General features: G+C 41.7%; 1 protein-coding gene across 4 annotated transcripts in view; it reads right to left on the bottom strand.

Moving 5' to 3' along the window:
- foxp4 (forkhead box P4) overlaps nt 1-26,884 on the bottom strand; it is a 271,351-nt gene that overhangs the window by 185,548 nt on the left and 58,919 nt on the right. For all 4 annotated transcript variants that reach the window (XM_034166924.1, XM_034166923.1, XM_034166926.1 and 1 more), the window contains exon 2: nt 13,794-13,973. In XM_034166924.1, the coding sequence (XP_034022815.1) occupies nt 13,794-13,964 (171 nt within the window). In that variant the 5' untranslated portion in view covers nt 13,965-13,973. The remainder of the gene's footprint in view (nt 1-13,793; nt 13,974-26,884) is intronic.

Genomic DNA, 26,884 nt, shown 5'->3' with positions numbered 1-26,884 from the left:
TGTATGCTATGCACAGTTTTCTAGACAAATATGTCTCACATTCAAAATGCTGAGATTATTCTGCACATTTTGATATGCAACAAATGGACATTATATTACATGCAAGTACTTTAAAAAGGGGAATTTGTTAAGGTATGAAATGACCTGAACATGCCAACTAGTCTGTCGGCTCATCCATCCATTCTTTTTCTATACCTGATGAATCCAATTTAGGGTCACGGGGACTGGAGTCTATCCCAGCTGTCATACAGCATGAGGCAGGGTACACCCTGGACAGGATGCCAGTCAGTCGCAGGGCCACATACAGACAAAACACATTCACACCCACACGTACACCTACAGACAAATTCAAGTTTCCAATTCATCTAAACTGCATGTCTTTGTATGTGTGAGGAAGCCAGAGCGCCTGGAGAGAATCCACGCAAACATGGGGAGAACATGCAAACTCCACACAAAGGCCTACAGGTGGGAATCGATCGCATGACCATCTTGCTGTGAGGTAGCAGTGCTAACCACTAAACCACTGTGCTGCATCTGTTGACCCCAGAGGTTTAAATCGTGAAACACATCGTACCTGACTTTGAACCAGGTTTTTGGTGGTCTCAGGTGCAAATGCTTTCTTGTGATGGACAGTATCAATGCACCAGCTCTGCACCTGACCAAACCCCATTTTTAGGCCAACGCATCCATCCGAACGAAAGTGGGATGCTGATCAAGAGGACATGGGCACTGGGCATAAAAATGACTTCTGTGCCCACCAGAAACTAGCAATGACACTTTGCCCCAGTTGAAAGATATAGCCTAGTGTTGATGAAAGAGTTTCCTCAAGAATTTGTTAAAAGAAGAATGTAAAGTCTTTTTCTGAGATATCCAAAATTGGCAAACAGCTCTCCGTCAATGCTGAGTATGAGATACTCAGGCAGATATAACCGTCAGAAAAGGCCTTGATTAAAGTGCAAAAACAATGACAACTGAAATATTCCACAGAAAGTTTGCAGTAAAAGGATCCATATTTGAAACTCAAAATGTCATCCATTTAACAACAACTTGATGCCTCTGATATTGTGTTTACACACTGTGCCAAGGCACAAATTTGCATAGCAAGCACTGAGTATCACATGAAACCTGAATCTATATCAGTCAACATGAGCAGATTTGCATAAGGAGATGGATATAGCAAAGAAAAAAAGGAAGCAAAAGAGAGCTGCTGGTGCATCTAAGGCTCCTAGAGGAAACTGGTGCTCTATAGGTCTCTTTGTATCCCTGAGGTAAGAGCAGTGGGTGTTCTGTAATGCTAGGCAACCCAACTTGCCCCTCCTCTGTCTCTGCGTGACCTCTGGTGACCGGTGAACTATTCTGACCTGGAACATAAAGAGGAAGGCCTGGCCCAGACCAAGGGAAAGCTTTTAGGAGGTGACAGCACTCAAAGAGCAGCCTGGGACTGATTTACTGGCCCGCACACACGAAGGACGGACACATGCACGCACACACTCACACAGAGGCTATGCATGCAAACAGAAATGCAAACAGGCAGACTGCACACATGTGCACACATTAGCATCTTCAAAAGCATCATGCAGACACAGAAAAACCAAACAAAATGTAATTCAATGAAACCTAAAATGCACATACGTCTCCTTTTTCACCACCTCCCCCTCTTCAACCAATCCTCCACCTCTCTCAATAGTGATCCTGACCCAAAAGTGAACTCTAGAGGAGAGCTAGAGGTCAAACAGGACATTACTGTCCCAGTGACCGACATTCACCTCCACCACCTCCCATAATTCAATGAGGCCTACCAGCAACGCGGCACAATCGGCTCTCACAATCGCCCATTCTTCCTTCATATAGGCCCAGCGTGGCCATAATTACTGAGTGCAGCCTATCTAACAGGAAATCGTACGTTACCCTAATCATCCAACATCTTTCATCATCATCATCATCACTCTCACGCGTGTGCATGCACAGAGAAGTGCTATCTTTCATCAGCATTTGTGTATATCTAAGATCTGTATCAGCTCACACTGATCTCTGGTCATCAGTGTGGCTCTTTAATTACACCCTTCATTAACTCACATCAGCTGTATGCGTGTGTGCGCGCATGTGAGACAGGAAAAAGGAGGAAGAAGTGAGGAAAATCAGAACGTGACAAATGGGTGTGTGGACTCAAACTCCAAACCAATTTTAAAAAACTGTTCTTGTTAAAACTTTGAGGAAGACGGCCCACCACTATGACCCGCCTCTCACGTTCTGTGCAAACCTGAGTGTAAGTGAAACACAAGTGAGAGAGGAAGACAATAAAAGCCTCCCTCACCACTGTGGCTTCCACCCATTATTGGCACTCCTCAGAGGAAACAGTACCTTTCTGTCACCAGCTCTCCCTCGCTCCTCTCCTCCCCATTTCCCATCATCACCATCTGCTAACTACTGTAGCCGCAGGAACACCAGAAACGATTAATCGGATTCAAGGAGGGAAAAGAGGAGGAGACAAGCAGACTGAGAGCATGAAAAAAGTGTGGACTCACGTCTACAAAAAAAAAAGGTCGGTGGGGGTGGGTGAAAGAGGTAAAGAAAAGCAAAGAAGTGAAGACACCTGGTTCTCGTCAGGACACACAACCTCCTCCGCCCATCCACCCACACACAAACACACACTTTGGGGTTTGTTAGGATTTATCCTGCTTACATTTCTCCTCTGCTATGCATCATTTCATGTCTACACCCATGTCCGGCACCTCAACAGAGTGCCACACACTCTCACTTTCCCACCTCTCCTTCACCTCACCCTAACTCCTTGTCTTCCCTCCTCCCTCCTCTCACCCATTGATGATGGGGCAGAACTGGACATAGCCCCCTCATCCCTTTTGGCCCTCTCTCTTGCTTCTGTTCTTTCTGGGGAGGCAGACAGTCCACATTCCACTGGGAGGCCCAGGCGCCCTTTTCTGACACGTCTCAGCATTACACCCCTCCCTCATCCCCGCTATTCCTCTTCTCCAACCCAGCAACACCCCCCACCCCCCCAAACCCAATCCGGGAATGCGTTGCCTCTCTGCCACTCCTTTTACCTACGCTCTCTGTTTCGTCCTCACTCTCCTCCTCTTAGCTCACCCACTTCCACAGTTGACCACCTATACTTTCTACCTGCGGCCTTCTTTATTCCAATCTCTCATTCACTCTCTCCGATTGATTCTACCGTCTTTTTTTATCCCCGACAAGTCTTTTAATTACATGCTTGTTATTATCTTTCACAGTTGTGAAAGAGAAAATCCTAAAAGAGAGACAGCCGGAGAGAAGCAGGGGGACAGGCACAGAGAAAAAGAGAGATACAAAGAGAGAGAGAGAGAGAGAGAGAGAGAGAGAGAGAGAGAGAGAGAGAGAGAGAGAGAGGCCAGTGGAGGGGTTTGACGGCTGAAGATGGCTGTGATTTCTCTCAGGTTCCCAAGGGGCCCAAGGAAAGACGGCTTTGTGTTCTGACAACGCTGCGCTGTCAGTTGTATGTGTGCACGGTTGTGTCTTTGTGTGAGTGAGTGTGTCAGTGTGTCTTTTCTGCTCCAGTGCACCCCAGCATGGTGTTTAAGCACCAACACTAGTCTGCACTACACCTTCAGGTGAGAGACTGAAGCGTGGATAAGAAAGGAACAAGAGGAGGAGGGACAGCATATCCAAGACTTTCATGCTGAAGCATCAAAGGGCGACAAGCAGGTTTTTATACAATATTCTCAGGTGATCAGCATCAGCACGATGACTGTCTGCAGCAGACAACTGGTTTCATGAGTGGTGGTCTCCACAAAGCACATGAACTGTCCTCCTCCACAGCCTCTCAACACTACTAAAACCCCATCCAAGCCAAAACAAGAACACCTTTACAAGCCTTTGTTGATAACTGAAATTAGTTCACTCTAATTTTGGGGAAATTTTGAAATGAAATATGAAGAAACGAGACACAGGTTTACTTTATCTCTGAATGAACAAGACTACAGAAATGTTTTTGCACTCACTCTCTATACACAAGCATATTTATGTTTTCCTGCGCGGCATGCACATGTGACATCACATTTGTTTTGCAGTGGACTGATGTGTTCTTTGTATGCATCTTCCAAAATTATTGAGCTGCAACCAAAACTGGTAATCCTCTTCAACAATAATCCATCTATTTAGTTTATCCAATTACTTTGAATGAATGAATGAATTTATTTATTTATTTATTCAGCACACGCAGTCCAAAACAACAAAAAATACTTACAACAAAGAAGATAATGGATTAACAATGCATCTGTGTACCTGAAAGGCTGTAGGCAGAAGCAAAGCTTATTAACGCCTACCTCTTTCACCAAAAATAAAATTATCTAGTCCAAAAGGAGTGCGGGGAAGTTAAAAAAAAACCCCCATCTATTCCCACTCCCATTTTCAACCACTTCAATCTCTACAGCTCAAAGGACACAATCCGAATGCTACCGAACAAATTTACATTTACAAATTTACATTTACAACTGGCAACACACAAAACTCAACCTTCTTCAGCAGATACATATTTTGAAAACATCATGTCTTTATACTGATTTTTAAAATGGTAAATGGACTGCATTTATATAGCGCTTTTCCATCTGCATCAGACGCTCAAAGCGCTTTACAGTTATGCCTCATATTCACCCCGATGTCAGGGTGCTGCCATACAAGGCGCTCACTACACACCTTGCCCAGGCCTTGCCCAAGGGCCCTTAGTGATTTTCCAGTCAGGCGGGGATTTGAACCCATGATCTTCTGGACTCAAGCCCAACACCTTAACGACTAGACCAAAATGATTGATATTTGGACATGGTTTGAGTTCCTCCATCAGGTAATTCCATATTCTAGGGACACACATGGAGACATAGAAACCTTTCCTGGTTGTCGAAGCGCTAGCAATTTTAAAATGATACAAGCCCCGTAAATTACATTTTCCCTCTCTCTCTGTAAAAAATTCTTGAATTCTAAAGGGCACTTGTTTATTTTTCACTTTGTACATTAATGGAACAGTCTTGAACAAAATCATATTGTGAAGTTTTAATATTTGAGATTTAATGAGCAATGGGTTGGTGTGGTCATGATAACTTGCATTATGAATTGTTCTTAATGCTCTTTTTTGAAGAATGAAAAATGGTTGCAATGTAGTTTTATAATTGTTGCCCCAAACGTCAGCACAGTAAGTCAGGTAGGGTGCAACAAATGAACAATACAAAGTATGCAGTGGTCTGCACTTTAGGCCTCTAAAAATGGAGACACTAAGTATAAAAATAGCAGTTATTCCTAAATGTTTAATGAGCTATTATTGTTAAATTCCTTGAATTGGATGTAAAAGCTGCACCACAACCACATCTTGGTTCTTTCATTTCAACTCCACTGTGGTGGTACTGAGAGGCAACGTCATAAAAATTATGTCACTCTCCAATAATACACCTGACAAAATGGGCTTTATTTCTGCAGTGCTTTTCCTGGTGTCACGAGCTGCCAGGCACACAGCTCAATTCCACATTTATACATCTAGTCAGAGGATCAAATCTATAATGATAGGGTTACAAAGATCCTATCCAAACCTTTATCCTGCCACTTTTCTACTGTGCAATACTACTGAAAATTTTAAGGCATGTTTAATATATAAATATCTAAAACTAACTGCATATAAATTGTAGCTGTACTGTAAATTACAGGAGCAGAGATAAAGTAAATGCATAAAAGTGACAAAAAGGGACAAATAAAATGGGTCCGACTGTGATACCACAGCCCCATCTCAGCCCTTTTCACCGGTATACACAAAGACAAATTAATTCAAGTATAATGAAAGTAAAACATACGTATATCAACTCATGACCTGGTTTGACATTACAAACTCATTTCATCTCCATCCATTTCTTTATATTAGTAAGAGAGGAAATCACACTTTTAACATAGTTAGAGACATATACATTATCTGTATCACTGAAATGTGTCTATTAAATTACAAGCATGAATTAATCACATAATTTATAAAAAAAAAAAAAAGGGCAAAAGAGTTGACATTATTTAACATATGTATTAAAACTGAGTACAACACCAGCACTCAAACAAATGCAAAAGGTTGAAAAGGTACAAAGCGCAACAATTACAGGCAATGTTCACTGTTCAGGAATGATGCACTTCAGCCTCACAATAATGCAAATTTCATCTTTTGCAAAATGTTTTTTTAAACAGAACTAAGAATAGTGAATGACGATGACAAATTAGTGCATGTGAGCTCTGCGAGATGAGGCCAGGATCTAGAGGAAAGGTTGTGCTTGTATTTCGTGGTCCACAGCGGCCCAGGGGAAAAAGAAGGGCAGTTGGATGGAGGAAGAGAAAAAGGTGGAAACAGAGAGGGAGGTATGTTTGTGGTTGGTAACCCTGCTGAAGAGAGGAAATACCAGCGTGCGCACACACATACACACACGCACACAGGTGCAAAAACATAGCAAAGACACAACTGAGAGAATAAAGAGCAGCTTTGTATGAGCTACAGGTTTAGTGTGCGTGTGTGTGTGTGTGTGTGCTGAAGGTTGCTGAGGAAGCAGGGTGAGGATGCAGTCAGTACGACGTGGAGGTGGAGGAGGTGGTGGAAGGGAGTAAAGGGCCTTGAGTGTTCTTCATTCACCAAGGGCTCCATCATTATAATTACAGGGAATAATTTTAGCAGGAGAGGAAACCCTGATTTTGTCAAGCTGGGTTTCCTCAACTAGGATCCCCATTGGTTTTGTATTCCTCAGGACCAACATGGTCTCATTGCCACATACAGAGAGACTTTCTCAAACCCTGCCACTCACTGGATTGAAAAGTTGGTAGAAGAACTTATTAGAACTCTATTTCTAACCACAGTCAAAACAGTCATAAACCTGGACAGCGCTCAAAAAGCACATACATCTGCCAATGCCCAATTTGATCTCTCCTTAACAAAGTTTAAATGCAGGGCGCTACTTCAAAAAAGAACTTGTGAAAAAATATGAATTTAAAATGATTTTTGATCTACAACTTCCTCACTGATCCAAGCATTCCCCTCCACAGAATTCCAGTGAAATCTTTTCAATACTTTCTCAGCTATCTTGTTAAATTCCCATTCCCACTTTAACAGTTTTGAATCCTGGAAGGTCAAGGTTTGAATCCTTCTCCTTACCTTGCAAAACATTATGCCTGGAGAACACAACTATGGCACTTTCACGGAACATGGGACACAACAAACCATTTGTGTTTGATAATAAAGGATTATTAACCAAGCGCAAGGTCTGTACAGGAAAATATCAGGCCGAGGTGTTGATAGTATGGACCTCCTAGCTTAAAAGGTGGTCAGGTTAGCTGGTAAGCTTTCAATCTGTGTGTTTTTTCCAATGCTGTTTAGATATTTATGGTGTATGTTCATGTCCAACTTGGTTTTTCTAATCATGTTTTTAGCTTCCTGGTTTTCAGTCTGTTCTTGACTGTTCAGAGCTGTGTATTCATCTTGTTGGTCTTCAGTTTGCACATCCACTTCAAGCTTGTTTGCTGTTAATTCCTCCATTTTCTTTGTTCGCTTTTATTATTATTATTTTTATATTTATTACTATTATTTATATACATTATTATGTGCTGTGAAAAAATCTCAAATCTGATACACGATCCGGACCGATTGTCATAGTAACAGCCTGATATGGGAAAATATCAGACCATTACTGTAAAAATAGGCCAATATAATCATAGCCATATAGTAATAAATTTTATTCCAGACTCTCTATCTCGTTTGACCATCTGACAGTGCACATTCAGTTGTGCTTTCCATGTGTGTGCTTATGTGTGTGTGTGTGTGTGTGTGTGTGTGTGTGTGTGTGTGTGTGTGTGTGTGTGTGTGTGTGTGTGTGTGTGTGTGTGTGTGTGTGTGTGTGCGGTTGGGTGGGTGAGTGTATGGGTGCATGCGTGTGTGCGCACATGCGGCCAATTTTTATTTTTATTTGTTAGATAAAGCAGTGCATGAAAGTATCTTGTGTCGACAATTTTAATACATATACTTATAAATATAAATATGTATATGAAGACTCAACAGATTCAGATTATGATCCATATCATTTCTATATACAGTGATCTAGAAAAAATATGTAACACATTCTGAAAGTTGAGATTATTGTGAACATTTTGTTGTTGTTTGGCACCAATCTCACAACATACACAGCCAATTTCAGATCTCCCCAGAAATGTTCAATCTGATTCAGGTCTGGGCTCTGGCTGGGCTACTCAAGGACATTCCCAGAGTTCTCCTGAAGCCACTCCTTTGATATCTTGGCTGTGTATTTAGGGTCACTGTCCTGCTGAAAGATGAACCATCACCCCAGTCTGAGGTCAAGAGCACTCTGGAGCAGGTTTTCATCCAGGATGTCTCCGTACATTGCTGCATTAATCTTTCCCTCAATCCTGACTACAACCCCTGGCAAAAATTATGGAATCACCGGCCTCGGAGGATGTTCATTCAGTTGTTTAATTTTGTAGAAAAAAAGCAGATCACAGACATGACACAAAACTAAAGTCATTTCAAATGGCAACTTTCTGGCTTTAAGAAACACTATAAGAAATCAAGAAAAAAGATTGTGGCAGTCAGTAACGGTTACTTTTTTAGACCAAGCAGAGGAAAAAAATATGGACTCACTCAATTCTGAGGAATAAATTATGGAATCACCCTGTAAAGTTTCATCCCCAAAACTAACAGCTGCATCAAATCACATCTGCTCGTTAGTCTGCATCTAAAAAGGAGTGATCACACCTTGGAGAGCTGTTGCACCAAGTGGACTGACATGAATCATGGCTCCAACACGAGAGATGTCAGTTGAAACAAAGGAGGGGATTATCAAACTCTTAAAAGAGGGTAAATCATCACGCAATGTTGCAAAAGATGTTGGTTGTTCACAGTCAGCTGTGTCTAAACTCTGGACCAAATACAAACAACATGGGAAGGTTGTTAAAGGCAAACATACTGGTAGACCAAGGAAGACATCAAAGCGTCAAGACAGAAAACTTAAAGCAATATGTCTCAAAAATCGAAAATGCACAACAAAACAAATGAGGAACGAATGGGAAGAAACTGGAGTCAATGTCTGTGACCGAACTGTAAGAAACCGCCTAAAGGAAATGGGATTTACATACAGAAAAGCTAAACGAAAGCCATCATTAACACCTAAACAGAAAAAAACAAGGTTACAATGGGCTAAGGAAAAGCAATCGTGGACTGTGGATGACTGGATGAAAGTCATATTCAGTGATGAATCTCGAATCTGCATTGGGCAAGGTGATGATGCTGGAACTTTTGTTTGGTGCCGTTCCAATGAGATTTATAAAGATGACTGCCTGAAGAGAACATGTAAATTTCCACAGTCATTGATGATATGGGGCTGCATGTCATGTAAAGGCACTGGGGAGATGGCTGTCATTACATCATCAATAAATGCACAAGTTTACGTTGATATTTTGGACACTTTTCTGATGTTTAAGGATGATGAAATCATTTTTCAAGAAAATAATGCATCTTGCCATAGAGCAAAAACTGTGAAAACAATTCCTTGCAAAAAGACACATAGGGTCATTTTCATAGGGTTAATGTCAACGAGCAGATGTGATTTGATGCAGGTGTTAGTTTGGGGGATGGAAATTTACAGGGTGATTCCATAATTTATTCCTCAGAATTGAGTGAGTCCATATTTTTTTCCTCTGCTTGGTCTAAAAAAATAACCGTTACTGACTGCCACAATCTTTTTTGTCTTGATTTCTTATAGTGTTTCTTAAAGCCAGAAAGTTGCCATTTGAAATAACTTTAGTTTTGTGTCATGTCTGTGATCTGCTTTTTTTCTACAAAATTAAACAACAGAATGAACATCCTCCGAGGCCGGTGATTCCATAATTTTTGCCAGGGGTTGTAGTCTCCCGGTTCCTGAAAAACATCCCCACAGCATGATACTGCCACTACCATGCTTCACTGTAGGGATGGTGCTTGGTTTCCTCCAAACATGATGCCTGGACACCAAAGAGTTCAATCTTGTTTTCCATGGTCTGAGAGCCCTTCAGGTGCCTTTTGGCAAACTCCAAATGTGCCTTTTACTAAGAAATCCTGGTGGTTGATCCGAACGTCTTCTAATTACAGATGATGGAGGTAACTGTGCTCACTGGGACCTTCAGAGCAGCAGAAATGTTTCTGTACCCTTCCCCAGATTTGTGCCTTGAGACAATCCTGTCTCAGAGGTCTACAGACAATTCCTTTGACTTCATGCTTAGTTTGTGCTCTGACATGCACTGTCAACTGTGGGACCTTATATGTAGACAGGTGTGTGCCTTTATAAATCATGTCTAATCAACTGAATTTACCCCAGGTGGACTCCAGTTAAGCTGTAGAAACATCTCAAGGATGATCTGTGGAAACAAGGATGCACCTGAGTTCAATTTTGAGCTTCATGGCAAAGGCTGTAAATACTTATGTACATGTGATTTCTTAGTTTGCTATTATTGTTGTTTACAACAACAACAACAACAATAATAATAATAATAATAAATATTCCAAAATCTCCCAAAAATGTGTTTTTTCATGTTGTCATTATGGAGTATTGTCTGTAGAATTTTGAGGGGGAAAATGAATTTCAGCCATTTTTGAATAAGGCTGTACCTAACAATATATGGAAAAAGTCAAGTGCTGTGAATACTTTCTGGATACACTGTGTCTTTGAAACTGAGAATGGGTTTTACAAACAGATAGCCTACCAAACCCTCATGATCAGATAGCTTTCTTGGCAGAGGTAACAACACAGCATCACTTCATTTTCAGAGAAAGCTCATTTCTGAGCATATCATGACACTGACACAGACGCATATCATCTGCATGATGCCGATGGGCTCTAATAAATTGTGACTGTTTGACAACTCTGAATGACAGTGTGTTGTCAGAATTCCCACTGACCCTCAGTGATGGGCGGACACGACGTGCAGACACAAATACAGACAGATATTTACATACTCGTAGTGTCACTACAAAAAATAGGGGGATAAAGGAGAAGGAATTGTTTTTAATATGTCTTGATCGTTTCATAAAATGCAGTGAATGCCACATCAGTCAAGGACAAGAATCTGTGAATTTCCATCATTAGATGAAAAAACAGCAGACATACTTTTGTGGTTATGGACAAATGACTAATGGAGAGACCTTAGGACAAAAACAGATTTTAAAATGCTTGTGTGTGTGTGTGTGTGTGTGTGTGTGTGTGTGTGTGTGTGTGTGTGTGTGTGTGTGTGTGTGTGTGTGTGTGTGTGCGAGAGAGAGAGAGAGAGAGAGAGAGAGAGAGAGAGAGAGAGAGAGAGAGAGAGAGAGAGAGAGAGAGAGAGAGAGAGAGAGAAAAGGCTGGTCTTTTGGAGACCAGTCACAAAAGAACTATGTGGATTTTGGGGGGAATGAGAAATAAAATGCAGAATTTCATCCAAGAAGTTCCAGGAAGTTTGGAATTTCCATTTGACACTGTTGCGATTATGTGTGTATGTGTGTGTAACGTAGGGATGGAGGTGCATGTGTATGTGTGTGTGTGTGTGTGTGTGTGTGTGTGTGTGTGTGTGTGTGTGTGTGTGTGTGTGTGTGTGTGTGTGTGTGTGTGTGTGTGTGTGTGTGTGTTGGGTGTTGCAGAGGAGGCAAGACAAACAGTGTGTCACTGGAGACGCTACACGCTGACGTGTCAAGACACACAAACAGTGCTTTCAGGATCAGTGAAAAAATACAACAATGACTCAAACACACACATCTGAGTCCTATATGGACTGTGTGTTAACACTGTGTGAGCACACACGTGTGAAAAGCATGGGTGGTGTCTCTATGGTTTCACTCTGCTGTGTAGAATGTAAAGCTAAAAGCACTTCTCATGTCAGTTTTCTGCCCAATAATCAAATTTACAGATTTCATTTGGCGCTCAACTTCTATTATCTTAATGCACACACAAAAATGTGACACACAGTGAGCCAAAGCTGATTCAGTACGCTTCAATTTAGATGTGACACAATATTGATTCAAATCCAAATTTTATTAAGTTAATTAGTTTTTTGTTGTTGTTGTTTTTTTATTAACAAAAGGGAGCTTTGACTCACAGGCAAGTATGTAAACTTAAAATAAAACAGAACCTGAATCATTATTGTGTTTGGTCCTGAAAAAAGAGTGTCTGATACAGACACTGAGGCCCATCACCACCCAGCTGGTGCTTATGACAAGAGTCTGTAACATGACACAGATGAGACTCCACACCTCCACCAGGATGAAATGCCAGTCTGTCACAGTTTAGGCCTATAGCTAATCAAATACACACTTACACATTAACAGCTGGGTAGAGTGGGACCAAATGTCTTGTCCAAGGATACAAACAGGTAACCTGAAGCAAAGACCTGGAGTTGAACCCCAGTCTGTAGGTCGGTAGTCCAACTGCTATTAGTACCACTTGGATTGTAGTACTAAAATATCATCTTTCTCTTGCAAAATTCGCAGTAAAACCATGCAATGGTGTTGCTGGTAAAAAATATACTGACTGCCTAATTTAAATGCTTAAACTCTGTACCAAAGACAGTGTTTTTCATCTAAAGGTGGTCATTTTAACAGTAGAGTATAAAGGCCTAAACGGTCAACAATAATGTTTAGGGTGACAGTTTTTGCTTTCCACTGGAAAAAGTTCAATTTGGCATTTACTCGCAAGTGGCATGAAATTTATGCGTACCTCCTTTGCGCACTGGCATGCAGCCGCGCACAGTTCACATACAGTTCACAATAGTTTGCAATGAGTTTACTCACTGGCACACTAAATTACATGCCAGTGTGGGGATCAAATTCGTGCAAGTGTCAAGGCACCTTTAGACTGTTTCCCTTGTTGCCAGATGCAGATTTAGGCATCATGAGACACAGAGTAACAAAATGTGGAAAAAGTGCAGTGCTGTGAATACTTTCTGGCTGCACCATATGCTTTGGGTCAGAATAACATGCCGGCATTGATAAAAAGGAAGCCACAATGTCTGAAACATACAGTTCTGAGGTATAGAAAATTTTGGAAGCTGTTCTCAAATAAAACTGGTTCTCAATTACTATCACTAATGGGAAGCAGCACTGGATGTTCAGTGCTAAACACCAACTTTACTCACCTTAAACTGGCTGTTCCAACCTGCAATTTCTACCAGCTACATCCTTTATGAAAAATGCAATAATGCTCAGTGATACATTAGAGTATTTTCAAATTTAGACAGCTGGATCACCTTACTTGCTGAATATCTCAAATAAGTTGGTGGGTGTGTAGTTGTGACTCTCAATGTTTATCCCCCTGTTACAAATGCACATTTTGTAGTATATGCTCAGGTACATCCTGTCGATCTAACAAACGTTCTTCATCTAGTAACAAGTAGTAAAATACTAACAATGGGTAACTCATGTATTTATCATTATGGTGACCTTTCCCCCACTAAAATTGATCAGCAGAATAATTAAAGCACATACAAGCCAGCAGGTCACAGCTTTTCACTGTACACACATGCAGAAATGACAATTACAGAGTCTGGCCAACAATGAATCGTCATATATTTACATTAATGTAAACATCTGGTGTGCACGTGGTGTCCACAACAAAGTGCTTCTCATATGATTCTAAGTTATGTTAATGGCTGCTGTTACAAAACAAGTCCAAAAGACATGTATACCCAGCTAGATATGTTGACATACTGCCATAAGCATGTGTGACAGTCATACACAAGCACACAGAGTCCACAACACATGCACGCATGAGTGCAGGCACCTGCTGCTGTTGCAGGTGAAGTAAGTCGACTGGGCTGATCTCTCCATTGGTGTCGCCGTTAGATCCGCCCTCTCTACCACCCCCTCCATCCGACTGGCTGCTGAGGCTGCTGACTCCGTTCTGGCTGGACGGTGTCGTTCGAATGGTCTCAGAGGCTGATTCCACCATCATCACTGGCACCTGAGAGCAGAGAGAAGGGACAGGGCGGAGGGGCAGGACAAGGCACAGATTGAACCAGTGACCTGGGCAGTGTGAGCAGATCACCTGCTCCCATCTGAGTGAACAAACAAGGAAGGAAGCTAAAGCAAACACTCCAAGATACAGAAAAGAATAGCGCATGCTTCTGTGCATATGTATTTTCTGAAAAGGGTTTGGGTCATGAACCTCCCAAATAAAAGTATGCTCTCGTGGGTATAAAGCAAAACCTGAGCCAGACACTTTTTGTCTGCATGTAAACATGTGTCTCAGAGCGTATGCGCAGCGTTGGATCAGATGTGCGGTAAATCTAAACTGACAAGCCTGTTAATATGCCGCTGTATAGTTAAATAACACACATTTCTCCAATAATCAGAGGTGGCATGTGTGCGCCGTGTGCGAGCCCAAAGCAGGTTGCTCTTTGAGAAACATCTGTTTGATGCACCGTCATAGGGCCTCTCTAATTAGAGCGTGTTCCTTCCACAAAACCCAACAAAACGAGCTGTTCCTGGATGTGTTGTTGTTTGGTGAGAAACAACGCCTGCGAATACACAGTCACATTTGCCATCGTTAGGAGCGCAAGCGTGGGAGAGAAGCAACACAGAGACGCTTAGAACATACATACACACGGCGGCTAATACAAAACAAAACAAACCTTCATACAAGCACACGGGCTGTGAACTCCTAATGACAAGCTCAATCTCGTCTTTCTGCCTCATCCAGTTTTAGAAATTAACACAAGCGCATAGTTTTAGAGGGAAAGTTCTTGTGCTTTTATTTCAGTAACCCGGAGTGGGTACACAAAACGCCATCGAGGCATTCTACCTGTCTTCTGTGTGTGACTTTGGGTGTTTCAGAAGCGTACAAACCATGCCTTCTGGGGAAACAATAAAAGCCATTTCATGAGAGAATCTTACTTTTCCTGTGAAGCAACAGTGGGTGAACACATATTTGAATGTGTCTGTGTATGTCTCTCTCTCTCTCTCTCTCTCTCTCTCTCTCTCTCTCTCTCTCTCTCTCTCTCTCTGAATTTGACAGCAGGAAAGGTTGTGAAACTGCTGGTGGGTTTTTTTTTAATAGATTGCTGCAAGATACGGATATAAGGACCTGTGAGTTTTTGCCTGAATGTGCAGTAGTGTGTGTACTAGCGTCTGCAGGTGGACAGGTCAGTGAAAACAGTTCACCTTTTAATAAAGCAATATATTTTATAGTATCGTAGCCATGTAGTATTCTGATCAACCATTTCTTATTGATAATCATGCATTTTCCAATAAATAAGTATTCCAGTAACTTAATGAAGAAAAATGAATGAATAAAAGTTTCAAACTGGTGTTTGAAACTTCTGAACCCAAAGTTTCATTTTCAAATTACTTGGGAGGGTCAAAAACCCAGAGACAAACTGCAATTTAAACCGAGTCTCGTTGTCCTCAGAAAATAATTTGCAGGAGTTACTTCACTCAATTCTAACCATTTTGTTCAAATACCTGGCTTATATTCCCTAATAAATAAGATTATATTTGTATCTGACTGAAGAATGTTATTTAAAGAGAACATAATGCAGCTTTGTGACTATCTATGACCCAAGATGGTTTAGTGGTGTAAATGCATCTTTTAAAGGTGTTCTATTTTGCAAAAGCAGTTTTATGTACTTTTTAAAGTTAAATATGTTTGGAGCTTCATGTTACACATACATTGTGGTCTTGGTGGCCACTAGGCCAAGGCTTTAGCAATGAGTGACAATCACAAACTCACTGTAACCTAAACGCAGAATAAAAACCCATATACATGATGACAATAAGAAAAAGGTAGTGCCTGCTTCTAATTTACCATCACGCATGTGATCATAAGATCATTCCCCACAAGTAACCCAGACATGTCTAGGTGGCAGACAAGTATTTAGTGTATTAAATAAGCAAAACAAATTTGGTTTTGGATTGATGTGGTTCATCAAAATTAATCAAAACTTTGGAAAGTTTTTTTTGGATGCAGCACCTCAGGGTGTAACGGGCCTGTCACACTGGACATGACAAATGCAATAGTTTGCCATCTCTGAAAGACCAAAGGTAGCTTTTTCTGTATCTCCATGTTTCTGTTCTGGATGCTGAAAAAGTCAGAAAATCGCCATTTTTGTGGAGACGCATGTGCTCCAGAAAAAAGAGGGAGAGGGAAAAAAAATGAATACTCACATTTATAGGTTCATGTCAGGCTGTGTTAACTTATGCTGGCTGAATGGTAATTACTATAAACTCACTTATTTCTTGTAAATTGTTCCATATTTATAAAAAGTGAAATTCATATTTGTAATTACTCTGTAGTGATGACATTAATAGCAATAACACAGTAAACGAGGACGCTAATTAAATCATGAATTTACTAAATTAAAAAAACAATTTCTTCATAGAGTTTATATCACATGACTGCATATGTGCTGATAAATAACCATCAAGAGTAGACATAGTTGAATCATTAACAAACACAATGCATTAATTGTCACTTTATTAAACTGTCATTAATAAATACTTATATTTATTTTCAGTGTCTTTTTCCTGGTTGAAATGCAGATATATGTGAATAAATCTACCAGACAAAAATGTACACATTACTTTTCATGTTATTGTATTTATAAAAGAAATGTCCAAGGTATATTATTTTGTCAATCATGGAATCATAGTCTCATCTGAAACAACAACAGACAAGTTGCAGTATTAATTTAGGAGGAACATCAAAGTTTTCAATTTTTTTCAAATGTTAAGTACTACAGAGGAACATCAATGTTTTCTGATGTAAGAAATGTTTTATTTTGTTTTTAACTTCAATAAGGAAAATAACAATCAGAAATTAAACTTGAGGTTTAAAAAAGCATGGATGTATATTTGTAAGAATTTTTCTTTGGAAAACTGCTGTGTGTAAAGTAGCAGGAGCTCTCTGACCATTCTGACCAGTGTTGCCACAATTACTTTGAAAAAGTAATCCAATTACTGATTACTCCTTGAAAAAGTAACTTACGAGGTCTGTGAGAAAACTATCCGACCTTTTTATTTTTTTCAAAAACTATATGGATTTGAATCATGTGCGCTTGCATCAGACAAGCTTGAACCTTCGTGCGCATGCGTGAGTTTTTTCACGCCTGTTGGTTGCGTCATTCGCCTGTGGGCAGGCTTTGAGTGAACACTGGTCCACCCCCCTTGTCGGATTTTTATTGTCAGGGAAATGGCTGAGAGGCTGCCGCTTTGCTCCATGAAATTTTTTTCAGAAACTGTTAGAGACAGGCAGTTGGAAACCATTCGAAAAATTCAGATGGATTTCGGTGAAGATTCTGTCGGCGTCACATGGATTAAGGAGTGTTAAAATCTTTTTAAAGACGTCCCACAGCGGCGGAGGGCACGCGGCGCACCGAGCGGCCATCGACAGGCTGGAACGACCAGATCATTTCTAAACTGAACGCTGTGTTGATCCAGGACATCGTGTGACTACCACAGAAATGGCAAGAGAGCTGGACATAGCACTTTTGCGGCACATTCCACTGTTACAGGAGATTTTGTAATGAAAGACGTGTGGAGGATTTCGCGCGTCGGCACGGAGCCGAACAAAAAAAAAAAACGCTCAGCAAAAAAACACCTCAGTGTTGGAAACCATTCGTAAGATTCAGACGGCTTTCAGTGTCTTTTCAGTCGATTGAGTATCCGAGAAATTGTTTAACAGCTGGGCATGTTCCAACTTGTCCTGTGAGACTTCCAACACGGAGGTGTTGTTTGTCCCGCGTCATGAGCGGCTGTGTCGCGACACACGAATCAGTCCGCACGAATCCGTCCGCCCGTCTTTCATTACAAAATCTCCTTTAACAGTGGAATGTGCCGATAAAGTGCTGATCCCGACCTCTTCTGAAACTTCTCTGCTAGTCACACGATGTCCTGCATCAACAGAGCCTTAAATTTGGAAGTGATCTGCTCGTTCCAGCCTGTTGATGGCTGCTCGGGGCGCGGTGCGCCCTCCGCCGTTTTTAATCCAGTTTTAATGGTCCTTAATCCGTGTGATACCGATACAATCTTCACCGAAAGCCATCTGAATTTTCCAAATGGTTTCCATCTGGCTGTCTGGCAGAGCGTCTGAAAAAATTTTCATGAAACAAAGCGGCAGTCGCGCCGCCATTCCTAAACAATAAAAATCCGATGAGGGGGGTGGACCAGTGCTCACTCAAAGCCTGCCCACAGGCGAATGACGCAACCGACAGGCGTGAAAAAACTCACGCATGCGCACGAAGGTTCAAGCTTGTCTGATGCAAGCGCACATGATTCAAATCCATATAGTTTTTGAAAAAAATAAAAAGGTCGGATACTTTTCTCACAGACCTCATAGTTATTTTACTGATTACTCAATTTTAAAAGTGCAGCCGATCTGCTCTGTGTAAGCCTGATCCCGTCAGATCTCAGAAGCTAAGCAGTGCAGGATCTGGTTCGTACTTAGATGGGAGACCCCTTTGGAACACCGGTGGCTGTGTGTGTTTCGCCAGGTAAAACTAGAGTTGTGTCAGGAAGGGCATCCGGAGTAAAACTTGTGCCAAATACTAATGCAGATCTGGCTGTATCCGCTGTGGCAACCCCAGACAAAAACGGGAGCAGCCGAATAGATGACAACTCAATTTTAAAAGTAACTAAGTTACTGGTTACTAGTTACTTTATTAGTTCGTTTCAGCAGCAGTCAACAACACCCCTCTGCCACCTTTATTGGAAGTGCTTTTTTTACACTAATGTAAACAGTGCATGTCCTGACATTTTAAGTTGAACTTAAATACTGTTTCTTGAAACAAAAAGTTTTTGTAAAACATGAAATAAAGTCAGTCTTTCTTGACTTCAATGAACATAAATACTTGTTTTATAAAAAATAATAAAATACAGTCTTTCTTCTCCTTATATTTAACTGTTGACAGCACTGTAACGGTAAAACTTACAATTTATAATTTACATTGTTTATAAATGTAACAATTAAATTCTTTCTACGATTTTTTATAAACATTTTACTTGTTGAAATTATTATTATTATTATTATTATTATTATTATTTAAATAGTAGTAGAAAAAATGTCTTCAAGATTGGACCTTTAATCTAGGGGTGTTGTGGGGAGCCATGTCCCTCCCCCACGCCCCCTTTCTGTCTGGGTTTGCCCCTGGTTTGCTGTCTGAGTAGGAAGAATGGATAATGTGTATTTATGCAGAAAGCACAACCAGACGGACAGGTAAGAAAGTTTTATCTGTGTTTTTTACATCATGTCGTCCTCAGAAAGAGACTTTAGGCGCATTTGGGTGGTGTTACTATTTGTTGTAAACACGTCGTAGATCTTCAGCTGTTTTTAGCGAGGACACTCACAGAGTGGCACAGAGTTCTAAAGAAAAAAAGGCATAAAAATGCTCAATGCAGGTGTGCTGCCATCACTCTGCTTTGAGAGACGACAACTGTTTTTTCAACTCTGACCGGTTTTAATGCTGCTATCGACCCACAATGTCTCTGCGACCGACCAGTCGGGCACCCCAATTTATAATGTATAAAAATGCAAAAACAATAGTAACGCACAGTGAATTGGAAAAGTAACTGAAAAAAGATGCCAGATTACAATAACGCATAAGAGACAGCTTTTGCCGCTTTTTCAGCACTGCATGGGACTTAGTTTTGAAAACAATGGGTTTTAGAACAATGTGCACAGCTTTGCGCATTTGGTATGAAAGGCCCTGAAGTCATAATTTGGCTCCAAACTGTAATATGTGCTTTTAGACACCTGGTGAGCTGTATATTATCTTGCTGAAAAAAAATGTGCAATATGAGCACTTAAAGTGCACAGTATGCTCTGGTTCGCCTGCTCCGCCTCCATAAAGCACCATCTGAAATGGTATTTCTCCTCATTGCTGACTTTCCCTGCAGGTCCCCTTTCTACTGTAAAGTTAAGCCTGAGAAGAGAGTTATTGTGACATTTAAAGATAGACACTTAATCTCCCAGCGCTTTCTCTTGCTCCTCATGCCCTTCTCCTCCCTTCATTCTCCCATAGTCGCCTAGTCCCCCGCTGGGTCAAACTGCTCCCCGGGGTGACGTTATGAAGCAAAGCGTAGTGCTGAGTGATCAACAGATCCCACAGCACACTCCACTGACTGTGCACTGCAGTAGAAACTCTTCACATCATCACACGTCTCACTAAGCATGAATCATCATCCGGCTATCGTCCTCACACTCTACTGCTGTAATGTACTGTACGCCCATCTGCTTCTTACTCTTCCTCATTGACCTCATTAGCAATGAGGAGAAGAGAGATAAAGACCGACAGAGTGAGAGTTTGCAGGTGGACAAGGACCTAATGGGAAAACTGGGAGAATGTGCAAAGGCATGTGCATATAACGCCCCCATCTAAAGGGTGTGTGCTCTGTCATATCCTGTAATGGGTGTATATAAGCTGGTGTAATGGAGGTCGGGAAAAAGGCAGGGGCATAAATTTATCCTGAAGTCTCTGATTAGGGTTATGATACACACACACTGTTTTAAGTTTAAGTGTTTCTGGCAGCGACGAGGAGCTGCCCGTGCACAGGCCTGTCTCAACCCGCTATCGCTCTTTCAGCGCCTCTTTTTCCTCGTGCTCCGTGCAGAGACCCCCTCCGGCTGAACCCCTGACCTGAGACTGCGAGGGGGGGAGGCATTCCCACTACCCCAAGGGGACCGAGCGAGGGAGGGAGGAGCGCAGATCAGAGAGCTAAAGAATGCGTTTGGAGGAGAGGGAAATAAAAGGCCTCCTTTCCTTTTTAATTGGGATGGAGACAAGAAGAAGGGAAATGAGACTGAACATGTTGGTACTGTAATGGATTAGCTCACAGCAAACGATAGGTGCATGTGTTTACGCGTGTGTCTGCCGTGATTGATGAGTGGAGACGAGCGGGGATGAGTCCTGTTTCAACACGCAGCTTACTCAGATGTTCTCAAAAATACACCGCTAATAATAATCACAAGTGCTCCTTCCCACTGATGTGGACTGCACACGGCAAGCAGTTCAAACAAGTTCGGACCGGCGCCCTATGAGCAGGCTCCCTGTAGTTCAGGCTTTGTCAGAGGGATTGGCTCTGTCAGATTCCTCTTGGTCACTGCTTATCAGAACCGTAACGCTGGACTCGGATTCGCCTCCCATGCGTATGCATGACGGTGAGTTGTGTACAGTGTGTAGCGCCATATTTATGCACGCATCTGTGTTTACAGCAGCTTAGTGTGATAATAAGTCTTTATCATGTTATTCCTCATGTGGGAATATTTCCAGTAGTCCCCAAACGCCTGTTCTGTTTCCTCCGCCTTGCATCAGCTTGCAGGAACGCTGCTTATTAGGCAAAGAACTGAGGGAATAAGTATGGGAGGGTGAGCAGTGGGAGGGAGGGGGAAGAGAGAGGGATGAGGGGAAAAAATGTCTGTATCAGTACCTACACTCCATCATCTACATACTTTCATCTGACTCTTGAATCATCCATCTGTCTCCTGCTCTCTGCATCTCCTCTGGTTATGCCTGGTAACTAGTTGCGGGTTCAACCCCGAAAAACATTAAAGTTTCCCTCACCTGAAGTAGAATCCACGTAGGTTATTTATATGATCTTTTATAGTTCAATCAATATTTGTGAGCAAGAGAGAGACACTCTTCCAGAGAGAAATCTAAAGCATTGGGGCTCTAACCACTGTTGTTATCACGAAACACAATTTAGAGATTCTCTGCTGAATGGTTGTGTTTCATAAAATACTTGCTTCAGGGTTTTATTTCATTATTACTGACGGCCATGAGCTAAAACCCACATATGGAATATCACACTGCCTACTTTATTGTGTCCACAAAATGTTCTATTTGCTGTCAGTAGAGCAGCTCCAGGATTTATTATATAAAAACATTACAGAGTGTCAACTCAACATGAATGTGAATGCTGATACACAAACAAAATCACAACATGGGAAAGACCCGTATAAACCCCCAAATTCTCACATTCTCACCCTGCAAGCTGTCAAAGTACCCTGCAGTGAATAATCCGTAATACTGGCCTCTAGAGAATCTGTTTTAACGCCAAACCTTGTATCAAACCAAACTCCCAAGTCTGGGCACTTACTGCAACAAGAATCATTTCAATGATCACATATGGTAGATGTACCCAGAAAACAAGAGAATGCAATGCCTGTACGTCTCTCACAATAACGCAGCTTTTTGTTACCTCAGTGACAGTCTATGCATGCACATAACAATAAATAAACACAGGCTGTATCATCACACTTTCACATTCCCATGGAAGCTCCTCCCCTCACTAACAGTTTGCATAGACAGACATTAATTAAGTACTGAAGTCACCCTGGACTTGTGGAGACGTAGCAAAGTGCTGACTAGCTTCTTCTGAACCTTTGTGATATCATCAAAAGTTAAGTATTAAGATAAATGGATGGGCGAGAAAAACTAATCCAAGGTTACTGGTAAAATGGTCCATATGCTGTATGCTCATGGGTAGGCATCAACACTGGACCAATAGTCTGTTGGGATTCAAACCTTTTTTGGACTAACAGATTAGAGGTGTATTACGGGGGATCCACATGCCGTGTCCCACTTGTTCTAGGTTGCTGGGGTCTTTTTTGGCTGGCTATTTGATGCCAATTTAAGAGCAAAAAATGTGCCTTTGTGAAGATTCCACTGTATCAACAGCAGCATAGGAGGACGTCTTTTTTCTGTTTTTGTAATTTTGCAATAAAATTAAAGGTTTTATTGTTTTTGTCTGATGGACCAATAAGTTACTGCCCACTTTCAGATGCAGTGGCCTTTCTGTATATATCAGCATCTTTTAAAATGTTTTCCCCTCAAAATTCTACTCACAACACCCTACAATGAAGACGTTAAAAAAGTTTCTTTTATTAATTTTTTGTAAATTTATTCAAAATAAAAAACTAAGAAATCACATGTACATAAATATTCACACCCTTTGCTCAATACTTTGTTTATGTACCTTTGGCAGCAATTCCAGCCTCGAGTCTTCTTGAATATGACGCCACAAGCTTGGTGCACCTATCTTTGGGCAGTTTTGTCCATTCCTCTTCGTAGCACCTCTCAAGCTCCATCAGGCTGGATGTGGAGCGTCGGTACACAGCCATTTTCAGATCTCTCCAGAGATGTTCAATCAGATTCAGGTCTGGGCTCTGGCTGGGCCACTCAAGGTCATTCACAGAATTGTCCTAGATCCACTCCTTTGATATCTTGGCTGTGTGCTTAGGGTCAATGTCCTGCTGAAAGATGAACCCCGCTCCCCAGTTTGAGGTCAAGAGCGCTCTGGAGCAGATTTTCATCCAGGATGTCACATTCATCTTTCCCCATCCTGATGAGTCTCCCTGTTCCTGCCACTGAAAAACATCCCCACAAGCATGATGGTGACACCACCATGCTTCACTGTAGGGATGGTGTCTGGTTTCCTCCAAACAAGACGTCTGACATTCACGCAGTACAATCTTTTTCTCATCAGACTACAGAATTTTGTTTCTTGTGGTCTGAGAGTCCTCCAGGTGCCTTTTGGCAAACTCCAAGCAGGCTGCCATGTGCCTTTAACTGAGGAGTGGCTTCTAGCTGGCCACTATGCCGTGCAGGCCTGATTGGTGGATTGCTGCAGAGATGGTTGTCCTTCTGGAAGGTTCTTCTCTCTCCACAAGGGAATGCTGGAGTTCTGACAGAGTGACCATCACATTGTTGGTTGTCTGAGGCCCTTCTCCCCAATCGCTCAGTTTTGTTGTGTGTTGGGGGGGCGTGGCTGGATGTTTTGGTGTTCTTTTCTTTTCTTTGCTCTCCAGGTGGCATGAGGGCTGATTTGTCTGTGAAGAAGGTGCTGGCTGAAGAGTCTTCACCCTCATCAACATCATGGAAAGCACCTGTGATTGGTGCTCACGTGCAACCTGGACGACTTGCAGCTGAAGCAGATAATTGGATGGCGTTCTGCACTTAAGTCATGTGTGATTTGAGCAGAACTGCAGGGAACTCGACCTTGTGACGTTCGTTTGTGAGACGCTGAGGACCGTGCCTGGGTTTTGACACATCGAGCCCGTGAAGCAGGGAGGGGTGAGGACACATGCTGTCAGCACACACTAAAGGTAATTAAGTGTTTAAGTAATTGTTGATAGTAACTTGGTGTTTTGTTACACAGTATACTGGAATTGTGAAGAGAATTGTGCAGTTTGCTTCTCACTGCTGTGGCGTGAAGGATAAGTGATCCTCCACTTGTTGTGAGAAGCTGCTCATTTGCATAAAGTAAAAAAAGGACACTGACTTGAGTGTGTTGCTGATAGCGTGTGTTTATTGGAAGATATAGTTGTATCTGTTGACTTACCTCACCTTCTCTTTGCTTCACAGAGAATCAGTTTGTCGTGTCCACCTGGGGGGTGTTTGGCGGTGGTAGGAAGTCCAGGAGCGCCGGCTTTAATCCTTGCGGGCGCTGGAGAGCGAGCCACGAATCACTCCACCAGAGGGACGTTGTTTTTATGTTTTTACACTTTTAAGCACAGGTGAATAATAAATAGTTTCTGTTTGGAACCGCTTTCTGGTTATTTTTAGCGCTGGGTCCTGTCTGACGCAGGTCCGCTCCTCAACCCGCGTCGACACATAAGTTTAGAAGGATGGCCACATCCGCACATCTTTCATTTACAGATGATGGAGGCCAATGTACTCATTTGGACCTTAAAAGCAGCAGAAATGTTTCTGTCACCTTACCCAGATTTGTGCCTCGAGACAATCCTGTCTCGGAGGTCTACAGACAAATCCTTTGACTTCATGCTTGGTTTGTGCTCTGATATGCACTGTCAACTGTGGGACCTTATATGTAGACAAGCGTGTGCCTTTCTAAATCATGTCCAATCAACTGAATTTACCCCAGTTGGACTCCAATTAAGCTGTAGAAACATCTCAAGGATGATCAGCGGAAACAGGATGCATCTGAGCTCAATTTTGAGCTTCATGGCAAAGGCTGTGAATACTTACGTACACGTGATTTCTTAGATTTTTTTTTTTAATTATTATTAATAAATTTGTAAAGATCTAAAAAGCTTACCATTGTCATTATGGGGTATTTTGTGTAGAATTTTGAGGCAAAAATAATAATTTCATCCATTTTGGAATGAGACTGCAACATAAAATGTCAAAAAAAGAAGCGCTGTGAATACTTTCTGGATGCATGGTACGTATATAGTTACATACGTAAAGATATGATTCATGGACATAATTTTTAATAGGGAATGATTTGATTCATTGCGACGGAATACAATCAGGTAAATTCTGTGTTTCATGGAGACATTCATTTTCCATAATAAATTAGAATAAACCAGAAAGGGGAACTGCTTACCTTCAATAACATATTTTATGAAAGACCAGCAACTGACTGTGCTGCACTGGAACTGCTTCTGCTCACTTTTTGTCCACCACTAGGTGCAGCATCATACAGTGTCGCAGAAAGGACAACATAGAAGGATCCCAGATGAAGATGTTAAACTGAGTTTATTGTTAAACTGAGCAAACTCAGGTTTGGAGTATTGAAACTCCAAACCTGAAAGATTTGGAGAAGATCTGTATGGAGAAAAAAAAAATCCGGAAATCTCAATGTATGATTTTTTAATAATTTATTTGTATGTTACTGCTGCAAATAAGTATTTGATCACCTACCAACCAGCAAGAATTCTGGATCACACAGACCTGATAATTTTTCTTTAAGTAACCCTCTTATTCTGCACTCTTAAGTTGTATTAATTGCACCTGTTTGAACTTGTTACCTGTATAAAAGACACCTGTTCACACACCCAATCAATCACACTCCAACCTATCCACCATAAGCAAGACCAAAGAGCTGTCTAAGGACACCAGGGACAAAACTACAGACCTGCACAAGGCTGGGATGGGCTACAAGACAACAGGCAAGCAGCTTGGTAGAAGACAACAACTGCTATGATTATTTATTAGAAAGTGGAAGAAACACAATGACTGTCAATCTCCCTCGGTCTGGGATTCCATGCAAGATCTCACTTTGTGGGGTAAGGATGATTCTGAGAAAGCTCAGAACTACACAGGACAAACAGGTCAATGATCTGAAGAGAGCTGGGACCACAGTCACAAGGATTACATTAGTAACACATTATGCTGTCATGGTTTAAAATCCTGCTGGGCAGCAAGGTCCCCCTGCTCAAGCCAGCACATGTCCAGGCCACATTTGAAGTTCACCAGTGAACATCTGGATGATCCAGAGGAGGCACGGGAGAAGGTCATGTGGTCAGATGAGACCAGAATAGAGCTTTTTGGAATCAACTCCACTTACCATGTTTAGAGGATGAGAACAACCCCAAGAAAACCATCCCAACCGTGAAGCATGGGGGTGGAAACATCATACTCTGCGGGTGCTCTTCTGCAAAGGGGACAGGACAACTGCACCGTATTGAAGGGAGGATGGACGGGGTCATGTATTGCAAGATTTTGGCAAACAACCTCCTTCCCTCAGTAAGAGTATTGAAGATGGGTCATGGCTGGGTCTTCCAGCATGACAATGACCCCAAACACACAGCCAGGGCAACTAAGGAGGGGCTCTGTAAGAAGTATTTCGAGGTCCTGGAGAGGCCTGGCCAGTCTCCAGACCTGGACTCAATAGAAAATCTTTGGAGGGAGCTGAAACTCCAAACCTGAAAGATTTGGAGAAGATCTGTATGGAGAAGTGGACCAAAATCACTGCTGCAGTGTGTGAAAACCTGGTAAAAAACTACAGGAAACGTGGTGGGCACAGATAACCAAAAAATTAACTTCAATAACAGATAATCAGATAACTGAAAAGTTATCTTCGATAAAGATAAAACAATAAACCACCCAAAAATGTATCAGAAGTTACAGATAACTG

Source organism: Thalassophryne amazonica, chromosome 3 (assembly GCF_902500255.1).
Source record: "Thalassophryne amazonica chromosome 3, fThaAma1.1, whole genome shotgun sequence".
Taxonomy (NCBI): domain Eukaryota; kingdom Metazoa; phylum Chordata; class Actinopteri; order Batrachoidiformes; family Batrachoididae; genus Thalassophryne; species Thalassophryne amazonica.
This window is presented reverse-complemented; position numbering and strand designations above follow the sequence as displayed.